The following is a 13,259-nucleotide window of genomic DNA, read 5'->3' on the forward strand; positions in this document are numbered from 1 at the left end:
TAACTGTTTTTTGTTAATATAAATATGTAATCCAAAGCTGTTAAACTATTTTTGACAATCCAGCATTTATTTGTATCTAAATATTGACTTTCACATAAAATATTTACATGAACTATACTGGAACTATTCTGTATCTGTATATTTCTATCCACTTTGAAAAAAATTCTAATCTCCCGGACCTTTACTGGTGTCCCTTCTCTTGAAAAAAGTACGTATAAAATATGAACATTTACTTTCAAGGCCATCCCTTTGCTCCGCCATACTTTTTTTGACCTCATCCACATCATCATACAGCATCCTCAAACCTTTTTCTTCTCTATTCCTCTCTTCCATGGAAGGGAGGGCTTTCGGCCACTCCACACCCCAGTTATGGAACCAACTTTCTCTAGTCTGTTAATTCATATTTCTTGAGGTCTAGAATCTAGACCTCAAGAAATATGAATTATCCACTATGGTGGCCGCGAGGTGCAAGACATGTTAATCAATGTCAGAAACTTGTTTGTTTGTTTGTTTTTAAATGAAAGAAATTTGGAGGAAACCCACACAAGCAGGGGAGAACATATAAACTTCACAGAGAAAGGATCCAGCAGGGATTTGAACCAGGGTTCTCTCACTGGCAATTGACAGTGTTACATCACTATGCTAACCCTCATTTTTAATCTAAGCTGAAACACACCTGTTCAGGCATTAGTTTGTTTATGTTAAATTATCAATCATCTTCATGATTATTCAATTGTATATAGGAAATTTTCATAAAATGATAAATTAGATCAAATCTGTCAGTGAAATCCCACTTCTTGGTGACTGCATGAAAAACGGCTCCAAACTGTAGCTCTGACTCTTGGACTGAGGAAGACTGTGATCTCAAACATGCAACAAAGAATGCAAAGAACAAAAAAATGTCAAACCGGATTTTTAGTTGTATGCTTGTTATAACCTGTCATCACTCTTCTTTGTGTGAATTTCTCCCTCTTTGATGAAGCTTTCTGTTCATCACTTAAAATGATTTTTTCCAGGTTAATTGAAGGAAGTTTGAAGTCTCAACAGTAATATGTCTCACAATTGATGATAAAAAAAAGCCCTGTGAGTGCTTTGTCTACTGTTTTGTGTATTTAAGGAGGCATTTATTTGCATTTGTGTAACTTTTTAATTCAGTCAGACCTTCAAGAGGTTATATTTGTTTTGGGGATGAATAGATAAAGAAGAGAAATAAATAGAGGAACACACACACCTCTGAGTAAAAGTGACACAATTTAGAAAATAAAAAGTCAAATAAAGAATGGATAACAAGATGGTGAAAATACTTTTTTTTGACAGTAATGACAGAGATAAACTGGTATTTTTGTGATTTTAAAACTTCTGCTTTGCAAACTGTAGCTGTGTCTTTTTGTGTGCAAACTGTAGCAGATCAATATGTGACTCTACAACAGTTTGTGCCAATAGGTTCACAATTATGTGTTACCATTCAGCATTACCATTCAGAAAACTTTTTCTTAATTTAGTTTATGCCAAAACTCATGCTGACATGGTTGCACATCACCCACCACCTCAAATCAGCCAAATCTATTTGCCAGTCATCACTGAATCCAGTGAAACTGCTGAGAACTTTTGAAACAGAGGAAAAAGTCTGTAATCTTTGAACAAAGCAAGGCACTTACATTTATTTAAAACAGGAAGAAAAAATGCCTGCCAGTGAAAAAATACAAAAATAGTTCCTAATATGTTGAAAGTTAGATTTTTATTTGGAAGCTTAGAGATGACTTTCAATCTGGCCATCCAAACAGAGTCTCTTGGCTGTGTGCTTTGGAGAAGGACTGGCAGGCACGCTGAGCAGACCACCGGGACTTTGAGGGGGAACACCCGGGGCTTGTGGGGGTTGATAGCCGGGCTCCTGTGGATCCAAAGGATCTATAGAGAGCAGGATGCAGATAGCAGGAACACTTTTCTCCACCACTGGAGCTGACGCTTCCCATTGTGGATTCTCCCAGTTTTGGTTCGTTCGCTTGTAGTAAACTTTGCACAGCTGATGCAGCCCCACCATGTTGCGTTTCAGGATTTCCACGCAGGTGATTGTTTTTGTGATTCCTCTGCCTGAGCCAGTGAACACCACCTGTCTTATCCCGTCGTTGATGCGAGCTGTTGCAATACGCACTATACTGTGGATCTTGCTCCCCTCTTTGACACGCATATGTAGCGTGTTGGGTGCAAGGCCCGGAATGGGATGGGAATTGTTGCTCTCTGTGAGGAGGACTTTCCTGAGGTTGCTACTGCTTGGTTGGAGAGATGTTATCGGAAAAGAAACGAACAGATCTTCCATTATGCTCTGCACTTCATGCAATTCTTTGTAAAGTCTCTACAACATAAGAATATTAATTTTTTACCAAAAAAAGGGAAAACTCATTTTAAAATAAAAACTTGCCACTTATCCTGATTGCCTTTCAGTTTTTGTCCAGGCTGTATTTCCATTTTCTTTTCTGTGCTCTGAGATGATGGTCAATATAATGAGAAAGAAATGTATTTCTCCACTGGTGGAAAACAAAACAAAACAATGTCCTTGTTCCAGTAGTCGGGACTGAGGACAGCTGATGCCAACAGACTCATATGAGGCTCAGTGGCACAATTCTCTTAAAGGCACACACAATCATTTTGGTACTTTAAAAAAACCTTTCCTGAGTTCTGCATTCGAACTTTCTTCATTTGCGGTTTTGCAAAGCAAATTACAGCCAAACCTAGAATAAAGATGCACAGATATTACTTATAATAGATAGTTTAGAAAGGATCTTTCTTCAACTCTATTATCAGAGCAGAGGGCCATATGGTGCAAAAGATGGTTTGCCTTTAGGTTACAACGGCAGCTCCAGTTTTCTCCCCTTTAATTTCTGGGGTGACCCAGACTGCTCCATGACCTCTTGGTCTCTTCGATGAAGGTGTTTGCAGACATTCACTTTTGACATGAGTCAATTTGACCAAATCTACGCAAATGTAGAGTCTCCTTGTGTCGCAAAAGGAAATTTATCAACAATACTACAAAGGTCTATGTCCCAGTGGGAATGCTTCAGAGCTGGACAGAAAAGAGGCAGCTGCAGGGCTCATATGGAATCAGTTTACTGTTATAATGATGTGTTTCTGCCTCAAAGGATGGCATGCACCACATGTGATTAAGGCTCAAGCAGTAAAAGCACAAATGTAGGGTTCTTGGTTGTATTGTTCAGGGGGAAAATAGTTACTTTCTAAATGTACCTTAACATAAATGTATGTTTCTATATGATGGATGTTGTTTGCTTCTCAGGATAGTTTGTTAGCTAAAGATTATGCATGTGTCTTTGTGAATGACTTCAGTGACACGTTTAAAGCATCCATAGGAGGTAAATGTGTTAGGTCAACACACACACACTGCAAGCCCACACAAAAGGAGAACAACTTCAGCACTAGAACTGTTGCTATGCTAGAGTACTGAGGAAATACTAATTTGAAACATTGCCACGTTGTGGTTAAACACAGCTATTACATTAACAATAAGCCGGTTAGGTATATTTTTTTGTTATGGGTAACACATTGAGATCTTTTTTAGAGTTAAATTAAATTTACACTGAAAGAAAAGTAAAAAGAAGAAATTTGAAGACAACTGACAAACATAAAAAAATTTATTTAAAATTTATTTAAAATTTATTTAAAAACGTCAAACATTTACAAAGTAGTTTTTTGTTTTTGCAGAATTCTGTTCTTTAGGGCAACTACACTCTAAATATTAACCAAGAAAATGTTTTGCTTGAAATGAAAGTAAATAAAATAATTTTAGATCAAAAGCCATGAAGGCCAGAATCCTGTCATAAACGTAACTTGAATAGCTAAGAAATTTCACGGATACATTTTGTTCATTTGAAGTTTTATACTTAGGTTAAAAAAAAAGGTTAGCGCAGATACATTCGTGTGTGAGTGGTTTTCTCAGCGTGGCTTTGAATCAAATACTTGTAAAATTTCTTTCTGGATTTGTGCTTCTTGGGTGTTGATGTGCATGTCCCCCACCTGGCCATTTTCATACCTGTTCCAGATGAAAACATTGAATTAAATCTAGCAAATCCTTGCAAATTAATCTCAGAGACGGACAGGAGGATGCAGCCAGCAGTTTTACCTACACAAAGAGGAAGCGCGTGCAGACGTGGTCGGACACCGGACAAACCCAGATGTTTCCGTGCTTCTGAAGATCTTTTGAAGTTATTACTGTGGAGACAATAACTGCTTTTGAGGCTTACATTTTTTTCTTTTAAATTCTATGACTCTTCACTGGCAGAAAATCACCTTCACACAGTGCAACACAGTTTAGGTTACGGCTTTGCAGAAACCTGGTTTGTCCCAGCTGCTCCTAAAAAAATGGATGAGATTCCAGAAACATACAAGAAATCTTGCATATCTTACATTGAAAAGAAGCTTGTCAAGAGACTGATGATCCCACCTGCTTAAATTTGTTGATTCCATTGTATTTCTTTAAAAGTTCTGTTTTAGTTTGCATTTGGTGTTGACCTTTACCCATGTCTACACAGAGAAAGGGGATATGTTAGGAAATATGGGTCAAAAAGTAATGAAGATTTGGAATTGTGAAATCCAGACGGAATTAGAATTTCAGAGAAAATTCTATTTTCACCAGAATATCCAAAGGAAATGCTTGAAATTGGACTCAAATAGATGCCTCTCCCATATGCAGCTCCATGAAGCTTAAAAGAAGAAGAACACCAGTTTCAGTGATGCTTTTAACACTTTTCTGTATGTAAAAAAGGGATTTCTTTCTTTGTTATTTACCTGAAATTTTGTATAAGAAGCGTTAACTAATCCCTTTCTCAAAATGGAGTGCCAGTTTTCAATGTGGGACCCACTGGAAAAAAAATTAAATAGAACAACTGTTTCAAAATTGACATCATGGATCAAAACAGGATATGTTGTATTAAATCAAACTGTGCTTTTATTTACTGAAAAGCAAAGGTGCTTCCGTAAAGTTTCCTGGCAGTTTGAAAGCGAGCCTCTTTGGATGGAGGGCTGCTGATCAGCAGAAACTGATGGGGGGTGTGCATGAACTTCAGTTGCTGTTGAGAAAAAAACAGATTCTGAGCAGTGCATTAGGGAGTCGAGGGTTGTCCGGTCTGATTACTTTATTAGAATCTGCATTTTTTTTAGATCTACCAGGGGATTCAAACACTTCAGAATTCCCATGTCAGAAATGCCCAATCCAAGTCTCACAGAGCTGTCACTTGGATTCCTTATCATCTCTCTTCCCCCTGCCTTTTTAGTTTTTTATTAATTAAATCTTTTTTAATCAGTAGCGGCTGGATGGCTCAGTGTGTAGGATTGGCGCACACGAAACCAGGGTTTGATTCCCAAGCGGCGCGATGAGCCTCATCCAGTGAGGGTCCTTGGGGAAGACCCTACATGCTACTGCATAACTCAGGAGGCACAAAGGGGGCCCAAGCCAAAATACAAGGTTGTGTTAGGAAGGGCATCCGGCGTTAAAATCTCTGCCAAACCCCTTCTGCGAATGAAAGCTGATTCGCTGAGGTGACCCCTGAAGGAATGTGCTGAGAGGTGAACAACTCTCCCTGCCCTTTCTGCTTTATATTTATGAAATACTTTTGACTCAGTCGCTGGGTAAAAATCTTTAAAAAACATAAAAGTCACAAGCCTTCAAGGACTGAGATTGGACACTGCTGTCATTATCCTTTGCCAAAAAGCTATGACTTTTTGCTTTTTATTTGGTAGAGAGATTTATAAGATATTTCTCGACAAGGTATAAAATGATCATAAAATCCAAATTCCATTTTCTGACTGCTTCAACATACCTTGTTCAGTGGAAGCTTTACAATGTGAGACCTGTTGCTGGCTAAAATCCTGTCATGCAATATTTAAAAAGAAATGTAAGCATTGATCAAAATGTACTCAGATAATGACGACAGTCAACACAAGAAATAAAAATTTCTCCTCCCACCATTGTAGCAAAGGATGAGCCAGAGGGTCTATCTTGTCCATTTGCTTCTTTGTTTCTGAATATGAACCCTGAAGGAGATTGATAATGATTGCATCATCTGGTTTAATTAGAGCAGAGGAAAAACTGGCCTAAATGTAACCAGACTTATCAAATGTATATAAAAAAAAGCAGTCACCTGTGCCATAGTCCTGATTAACAGGATACCATCCAAAGCTCTCTGCAGTCTGTCATAACTTTTTCTCTGTAAGATATAAACATTCTCCTCAGTGACAAGATGGGATGTCTTTAAATGAGGAAAAGGACCTCCTCCTGCTGATACCTTTGGACTGAAGGCCAGAGTTTTGGGGTTGTTTGGGTCAACAACAGAGGGGTACGGTTGAAAGATGATGCTCTTGCGGGATGACTGAAGGGCCGCTCTGCACATGGCTACTAAAAGATCAATCACCTGTAAGAGCAGGGATTCCTGAAGGCCTGACCCTCATGTACTCTGTCATCTAAAACACAATGGATCAAAGAGTTTCTGACCTCCGCACCGGTTGCAACTTCATCTGTTGCTCCGGACATGACGCCGAGCATGTAGAAGGAAAACACACACAGCTCCCTGCTGCAAACAGCTGGCTGCAAACGCAAGCAGAATATTTCAAAAGGTAGTCAGGACAACTGGATGGGTTTGTATTTTCTTCTGCTGGTAAATTAGCAGAAGAAGGAGACAGCGTGAAAGTTCCCACCTTTAGCATGGGGCCGTTCTGAAAGACATGCCGCTCATCACAAATAACACAGTACTCATTCAGAGTGGGGATTCTCTGCTCAGCATATCTCATAATCTGTACAAAAAACAACATGTGCTGTTTAGCTTTATGTTTACATCAATTATTTCCATTTTGCTCAGAAGTGCAGATTTTGTTTCTATGATTTCTTTGAATGCCTGGTTTTTATTTTTGTAATTTCGTAAAATTTTGCACACTTGTTTCTGTCTGTCAGGTAGGCATTTTAAAAAGTGCTGATCTCATCTCATCTAATATGATTCAATCTAATTTTGTCTTCTGTTATCTCAGCTTCTCCCATCTCAATACTATCTCTACATATTTCTTCCAATCAATGCTCATTTTATTTAAACTTATCTCATTTTGTGAATTTACCTCTTATCTGATTCTAATTTTATCTCATTTCTAATAATCTCATCCCATTTTGCTCCATCTCTTTGAATCACATCTCATTTAATCGAATATCTTCGTATATCCTTCAATCTTATTTTATTTTATCCAATTTGAAATTGTCTAAACCCAAATCGTTTTGCCCCATCACATCTCTTTTTCTTCCTTCTCATGTCATTCAATCTAATCTCCCCTCATTCACTCTTAGTTAATCATCAAAAAACTCCTCAATCTAATCAATTCATTTTTTTAAATCCCACACAAATGGAAAAATAAACATCCTTCATAAATTTGTAATAAAAATGTTTTTTTTATTTGAAATAACTCCTTTATAAAAATTATAATCTCATCAGAGAATATATTGGTTAGTAAATGTAGATGAAAACTCAACAGCAAGTTTCCAAGGAAAAGGTAGAAGACAGAGGTATTGACGACATTTTACAGAAAACTGCAAATAACAAACACGGATGGGGACACGCAGAATCAAATATCAGAATGACAAACTGAAAGGAAAATAAAGTGCTGAAGTCCATATATTCCTTTTAGGAATTTTTTGTAGTGAAAGAAAGGATCTCATTAATTTTAAGATAATAATTTAAAAAATAGATTGATAAAAAACACGTTTGAAAATCAAATCAAAGCAGGACCAGCAAACATATATCATCAGAAACTTTCAAAAGAAATTGAAATGTTCTGGAAAATAGTCAATAAGAAAACAGGCTCTTCCTGTCTCAGTTGGATAAATGACTTCCCACAAACAGAAGGATCATTGTAGATTATAGCAGCTGGACATTTATCTCAAGAGCCTAATCAGGAAGGAGGAAATAAGCTTACCTGTACCAAAAAGCCATGCTGCAGAGGTGGATTGCTCTTGCTGGGGCCAATGGCCTGAGAGGTGAAGAGCAGCTCCACCAGCTGTTTGGTGCTCAGGTGTGCCGATGATTTCACAGCTGAGACCATCACCCTCTGAAGAAGAGGTATATTGATTTTATTTTAAAAAAAGAAACCAAAACTTTTCTCTTAAAAAATGAGTCTTGACAGAGCGTTGCAATCGTTTTACAAACGTAACACATTTGCAGAGAAATGACTCAAACAGATTTTTGTAGAATTTTTCTCTTGATGGAGGACATGTATAAAGAAAATTAAGCTTAAAATTGTATTTTTTAGTTCAAATTATTGTGATTATGAGTAGATGAAAGAAGTTTGCTTTTTTAACTTTAGCTTAAAATGGCATAATCATAATTATAAGAGCCCTGGGAACAATTTAAAAACAGATCAGAAGATGGAGCATCCCTGTATTTGTCTGGTTATTAACTTTCTGCACAGATTTTTCATTAGATTAAGGTCTGGAGTGTGCTACAAACATCTCCTCTATTGACCAATGAGTTCTGTTCTGATCCAGGTTTATTTTTTGTTAGTTGACCCAGTAGAATTCAGTGCTACACCTGCTTTTGAAAAAAATAAAAAGGCTAAAAAAACAAACAAACATATCAGTGTAACGAGGAAATAAAGCAAATAAAGACTCCTTTTCCTGGGTGTAATTGTGTTGCTTTTACAGAAGTGCAAATATTTGAGATATGTGGAAGTGGGGTGGTCTCACCTTTCCACTGGGAGTGTATGTGAACAGCTCTCCAGATGGATTCTTGATGGTGTATGAGGTTGAGTGGCTCATGAGACGGTGTCGTTTCACTGATGTTAAATTCATCCTTCCTTTTACAGTCGGATCCTCAGTCTTACTTGACCTGTTCGCAGATGACAAATAATTGAAAATAGGGCACTGGCAGAGTCACATGAAATGCAGCAGCTTCCACATACTTCCTCATACTTTGAAAGTGGCAGCCATATGCTGAGTCTGGCACGGAACTTCTTCATGGTCCCACTCGGTCTGAACCAGCTGTGTCTGCATTTCTGCCAGGCTACTATGTTGTCATTTCTCAGGTGTTTCCACTCCTGATTTATGAAGATGGTGAGAATGCTAAGAAACAGAAATGCCAGGTGTGTTTCAGTGCAATCTCAGAGTTTAGGGCAAAGATGTGGATCTTAGAAAAAATGTACGACACTCACTTCTGCAGCTGTCGTCCTACACTGAAATGGCCTGCGTTTGATGGCTGAAAGACCTCAACTGAAGGTGCTGTGATGAGAGATTCCATTCATCAAATACATGTTACACTAGGGGTCATATTTTTATAATTAAACTAAATCCTACTTATGGTTCATAGAAAGTAGATATTGTTGGACCACATTAATTTGATTTTCATTCTCCAACATGATTTGATCAACAATGGATTCATTGGTCAAATGTTTTTTCTAAAATCTGTTTTAAAAGGTTTTCTAAACTGCTTTCACAAAATTACATGTTTATATTGACTAAAAGTTACATTTTTATTAACAAAATCCTGAATTCTAACATTAAAAAAATACTGCAAGCTTTTTCCTCACCAGAAAATACAATTAATTGTTTTAAAAGAGAACTAAATCCGAAATATTTTTATTGTGTTTTCTAGGACAACACTTATCCTTTTCAATTGTGATTTAATTAATTAAATCCTTAACTCTGTCCTAGAGGAAAGTGCTGCTTCTAGAAAGGTTTCCAGTGCTCACCAGGTCCATCGAGGTACTGAGACAAAGAGAAATGCAGTCGGACCACGACTGGTTCTGATGGACTGATTGCCCAAGCAGTGGCCACTTGCTCCTGCAAAAACAAAAACAGTCCTTATATTTCAAAATACAGAGTTTATACTCATTGGAACATGCCCCTTAATGTCTGTGAGAAAGGTGAAGCTTTCAGTCTCATAAACCATTGATTTAATTTTCAGGTGTGTTGTTGCTGATCGAGGTGAAGATGAGATTTTATGTAGAAAGTCCTGCCTCATTCACCTGGATGACCCAAGTTCAAATCCCAGTTAGGGTCCATTTTTAGATGTGAGCAAAATGAGACTTAAGAGAGTCAAGCAGTGTTTTTCAACCAGTGTGTCACGGTACATTACTGTGTGTTTAAGGGATTGTGAGGCAGCAAAATCATAATGGTAGAAATTGCTATGTTTGATTTGACTTTCTTGCATTTTAAATAAAAAGTACATTTGCTGCAGCAGGAGGGTCTTGTTTGAGACGGGGTGTATTTTATTTTGAAAGGAACTTGTCAAAATTTAAATAAATCAAAATAGTCACATATAGAAAAATAACAGTTATACTTTAATCATTGTAAATATTTGAAAAGCCACAATTTTTAAATGAACGACTTAATTAGCACAGAAACATAGTAAACAGCGTTTTTCTAAACAAGAAAGTGGAGCTTTGTGCCTCTTGTAGCGTTAAAGGTTGCAGACCCCTGACCCAGAGCAACATAGAGACAACTGGAAGTTTTGTGTCCAAAAATCTGCAAGAAGCAACTCCCAGCAAGAGAATAAAGAGATGCAACACAACTGCTACAGAAAGGGTGGAGCCAGAACAAAACATTACAGAGGAGACATTATCATGTTCATATTCCAAGATTGGTATCAAGCCAGAGCGGAATATAGCAAGAACGTCTGACCTCAGGTTGAAGATCACATCCAACATGAGCACCAGGAACAGGGATATGACTTTAAAATATCACTACGTACAACACATTACAATCTATAACCTTCTCTTTGATTCATATTTAGGACTTAAACATCTAAATGTATTTTACAAATATTTATTTATTTTGTTGATTTTTTTCAGCAGTTTTAAAATCTCATTTTGATACCCATCATTTGTTTAGTCGAGCAGTTTCATGGATGTAAAATATCCATGTTTTCGGCAACAATAGTTGTTAATATTACCTATTTTATTTTCCTCCTAATGTGAATAAAAGAAGCCTAATTTACCAGCCTTAATTCAGCAACAGATAATACTAGCCGCCCCCTGCAGTCAACAGTTTTCAGGAAACTCCTAAAGGTTTTCAGAGGTTAGACCGAGATTTTTATAAATCACCTATGGTATGGTATAATATTTTTTAACAATTTTCTTTTCTAAATAAAAAAATTACTAAAAGAACAAAATAAAATCAATGGAAGAACAGAAGGATTTAAGATATTTTCTGATCTGTGCACATTCTTTATAAAAGACAGAAAAATAGACAATCCAGTACATTCCCTCTACTTCAAGAATTTGGGAGGAACTTAACTTACAGTCAAACAGCTGGCTTTAATTTTCAAGTCAACGTCAACGCCATCAATCAACTCATGTTCCCTAAAAGAAAGAAGCATGCAAAGGAAGAATGACGCAGAGGATCAGCACACGCATCCCCTTATTTACAGAGAACTAATTAAAAAAATATATATAATTAAAAGTTTACCTGACAGCAACTGCAGTGTCTGAGTACAGAGTAGTGACGTCTCTGAGGTCTTTGTCCAGCTGGGGGTGTCGATTCAGGTCAGTGGCACAGCTCCGCTGCTGAGAAAGAAAAAACACTAATACACTTAACGTCTATATAGCAGCTCAGCTCCTGAAGTTGTGGGGTGGTAGCTGTAGAAGAGGCTGGAAAGGAAAGTATTTGAATCTTGCTTGTTGAATAAATGACTAATGCTTTCTGAGGACAGTGCATTTTGAAATCCTGGACATTAAAGAATTGCTGCAAAACATTTCCTATTATGGAAAAATGTGACATATATTTTGCAAACCCTAATCATTTTTTAACTTGAGAATTTTTTTTTTTGTTCAGCACAAATAAATCTGAATATAAAATGCAAAATAGTGTAAAAGTGATTCAGGATGATAAAAGGACAATACTTTTAAATTTTGATTTAAATTTTGCAATCTTTTCTAGTTGCCAAGTCCAATATTTTTTAAAATGGTTTGTGCAGAAAATCTCAAATAATTATTCAATACAAACTATTTAGGAACATTTAAAAATACGAAAATGTAATTTACTTGAATTTCACACAGAATCTCATCTGAGTCGCTGTCATCATTACTTCCTTCATCGGTGTAGCCGTCTGTCCACTGCTCACAATTAGCATCCTGTGGAGTCAAAAGGAAAAACAATAAATCCCAGAAAATCATTTTTTTTCCAATAATAGCCTCCTCTTTTGTTTTGTTTTAAAAAATAAAATTCACTGAGCAAAAAAACTTGCATTCTTAAATAAACCTGATGTATATATTCAAGCATTGATTTTAAACCATATAGATTGGAATTGGTATCTCACCATAAGTTCAAATGTGTGTCTCCACTTCAGGAATAACCAGTGTTTGCGCTAGTTGACTGTTGCAAAAGAAATAGATGCCACTTTATGAGATGCTGCCTCCACAATTTGCATAAACAGAGATACATCCCCATTTCTCCAGATTTGTAAAATTTGTTTTATTTGCCACTGTTCCTTACTGTACATCCAGGGATGTCATTCAATGAAACAAACCAGTAAAATGTTTGAATTTCAACATTAGAATTTAAGTTTGATTATTTCTGAGAGTAAAAAAAGAAGTAACTTACCAATGTGGGGGAGAAAAAACTGTTTCCTTATATTTTAGCTAAATTTGAAGTCAAAATTCTTTAAGAAAAAACAGAACCCAAAAGGTATTCCTGTGTAGCTGCTCTGGTGTCTGCCTTTGTTTTCTCCGTTTCTGATTTGAACAGCGAAGTTTCCACACCTTCAGCCTGACTTATAGGTCATGTGACTCACAGCATGTTTTTACGAGGGGGCGTCAGCTAAGTCTGGTCCAGAGAGAGGTGAAGATGAGACCAGAGGCTGCCGTGCTCCAAAGCTTGATGGCATATTCTCTAATCATGATCCCAGTTTTGACCCAGGGGTCAAACCTTGCGATCATCGTCACAAAAAAGCAAACTTCTGAAAATTCAAAGCAAGAAACTGTTAAAAGACATCCTTGACAGCGGATCTGAAGGATGGCGATGTTTGTCGTCTATTAGTCCCCTTGTCTGTGCAGTCACAGACTGACCTTAATCATCAGTTAGCCTTGCTAGCAGACGCCTGCTGCTCTTCAGTCAGCTCAGATTAGATACATCTTGATCTAAATGCATCTGTGCAGGGCTCCTCTCAAACAGAGCATGTGGAAACGTAATCCACTTAGCAAAAACACCCACTCATCTCCGAGGAGAGCCAGGATATTAACAATCCTGCCTCACACTGTCAATGTAAACACAATGGAAGATA

At 37.1% G+C, this 13,259-nt stretch overlaps 2 protein-coding genes across 6 annotated transcripts; both read right to left on the reverse strand.

Moving 5' to 3' along the window:
* Window positions 1-1,633: 1,633 nt before the first annotated feature.
* Window positions 1,634-2,681, reverse strand: LOC101158762 (ribonuclease P protein subunit p25-like protein). The gene has a single exon (XM_004069940.4). It carries the CDS (start codon window positions 2,315-2,317, stop codon window positions 1,751-1,753), a length of 567 nt encoding a protein of 188 aa, XP_004069988.1. The 5' UTR covers window positions 2,318-2,681; the 3' UTR covers window positions 1,634-1,750.
* Window positions 2,682-3,667: 986 nt separating this feature from the next.
* On the reverse strand, window positions 3,668-13,122 carry LOC101159010 (poly [ADP-ribose] polymerase 6-like). 5 transcript variants are annotated; one of them, XM_020703938.2, is made up of 23 exons: window positions 12,581-13,121; window positions 12,297-12,352; window positions 12,022-12,111; window positions 11,447-11,544; window positions 11,280-11,340; window positions 9,730-9,820; window positions 9,193-9,259; window positions 8,954-9,103; window positions 8,729-8,870; window positions 7,963-8,094; window positions 6,703-6,798; window positions 6,500-6,592; window positions 6,294-6,419; window positions 6,150-6,215; window positions 5,975-6,042; window positions 5,829-5,877; window positions 4,966-5,078; window positions 4,798-4,870; window positions 4,643-4,712; window positions 4,454-4,533; window positions 4,300-4,363; window positions 4,137-4,221; window positions 3,668-4,042 (listed from the first exon to the last, which is right to left on the reverse strand). In XM_020703938.2, the coding sequence occupies exons 2-23, from the start codon at window positions 12,297-12,299 to the stop codon at window positions 3,946-3,948; spliced, it is 1,914 nt and encodes a 637-aa protein (XP_020559597.1). In that variant the 5' UTR covers window positions 12,300-12,352; window positions 12,581-13,121; the 3' UTR covers window positions 3,668-3,945. The 5 variants fall into 5 exon arrangements, with proteins under 5 accessions (XP_020559597.1, XP_020559598.1, XP_011474289.1 ...); XM_020703939.2 differs by having other exon boundaries at window positions 11,447-11,541; window positions 12,297-13,122; XM_011475987.3 differs by having other exon boundaries at window positions 4,300-4,357; window positions 12,297-13,122.
* Window positions 13,123-13,259: the final 137 nt, after the last annotated feature.

The sequence above is a fragment of the Oryzias latipes genome, chromosome 6 (genome assembly GCF_002234675.1).
Source record: "Oryzias latipes chromosome 6, ASM223467v1".
Lineage (NCBI taxonomy): Eukaryota > Metazoa > Chordata > Actinopteri > Beloniformes > Adrianichthyidae > Oryzias > Oryzias latipes.

Bases quoted from the DNA above. Each gene is read 5' to 3' on its own strand.
- LOC101158762 (XM_004069940.4), bottom strand. From the start codon at position 2,317: ATGGAAGATCTGTTCGTTTCTTTTCCGATAACATCTCTCCAACCAAGC.
- LOC101159010 (XM_020703938.2), bottom strand. The intron at 8,871-8,953 runs GTATGAGGAAGT...ATCTGCGAACAG, and splicing joins ATATGGCTGCCACTTTCAAA to GTCAAGTAAGACTGAGGATC. The intron at 6,216-6,293 runs GTATCAGCAGGA...TATATCTTACAG, and splicing joins CTCTGGCCTTCAGTCCAAAG to AGAAAAAGTTATGACAGACT.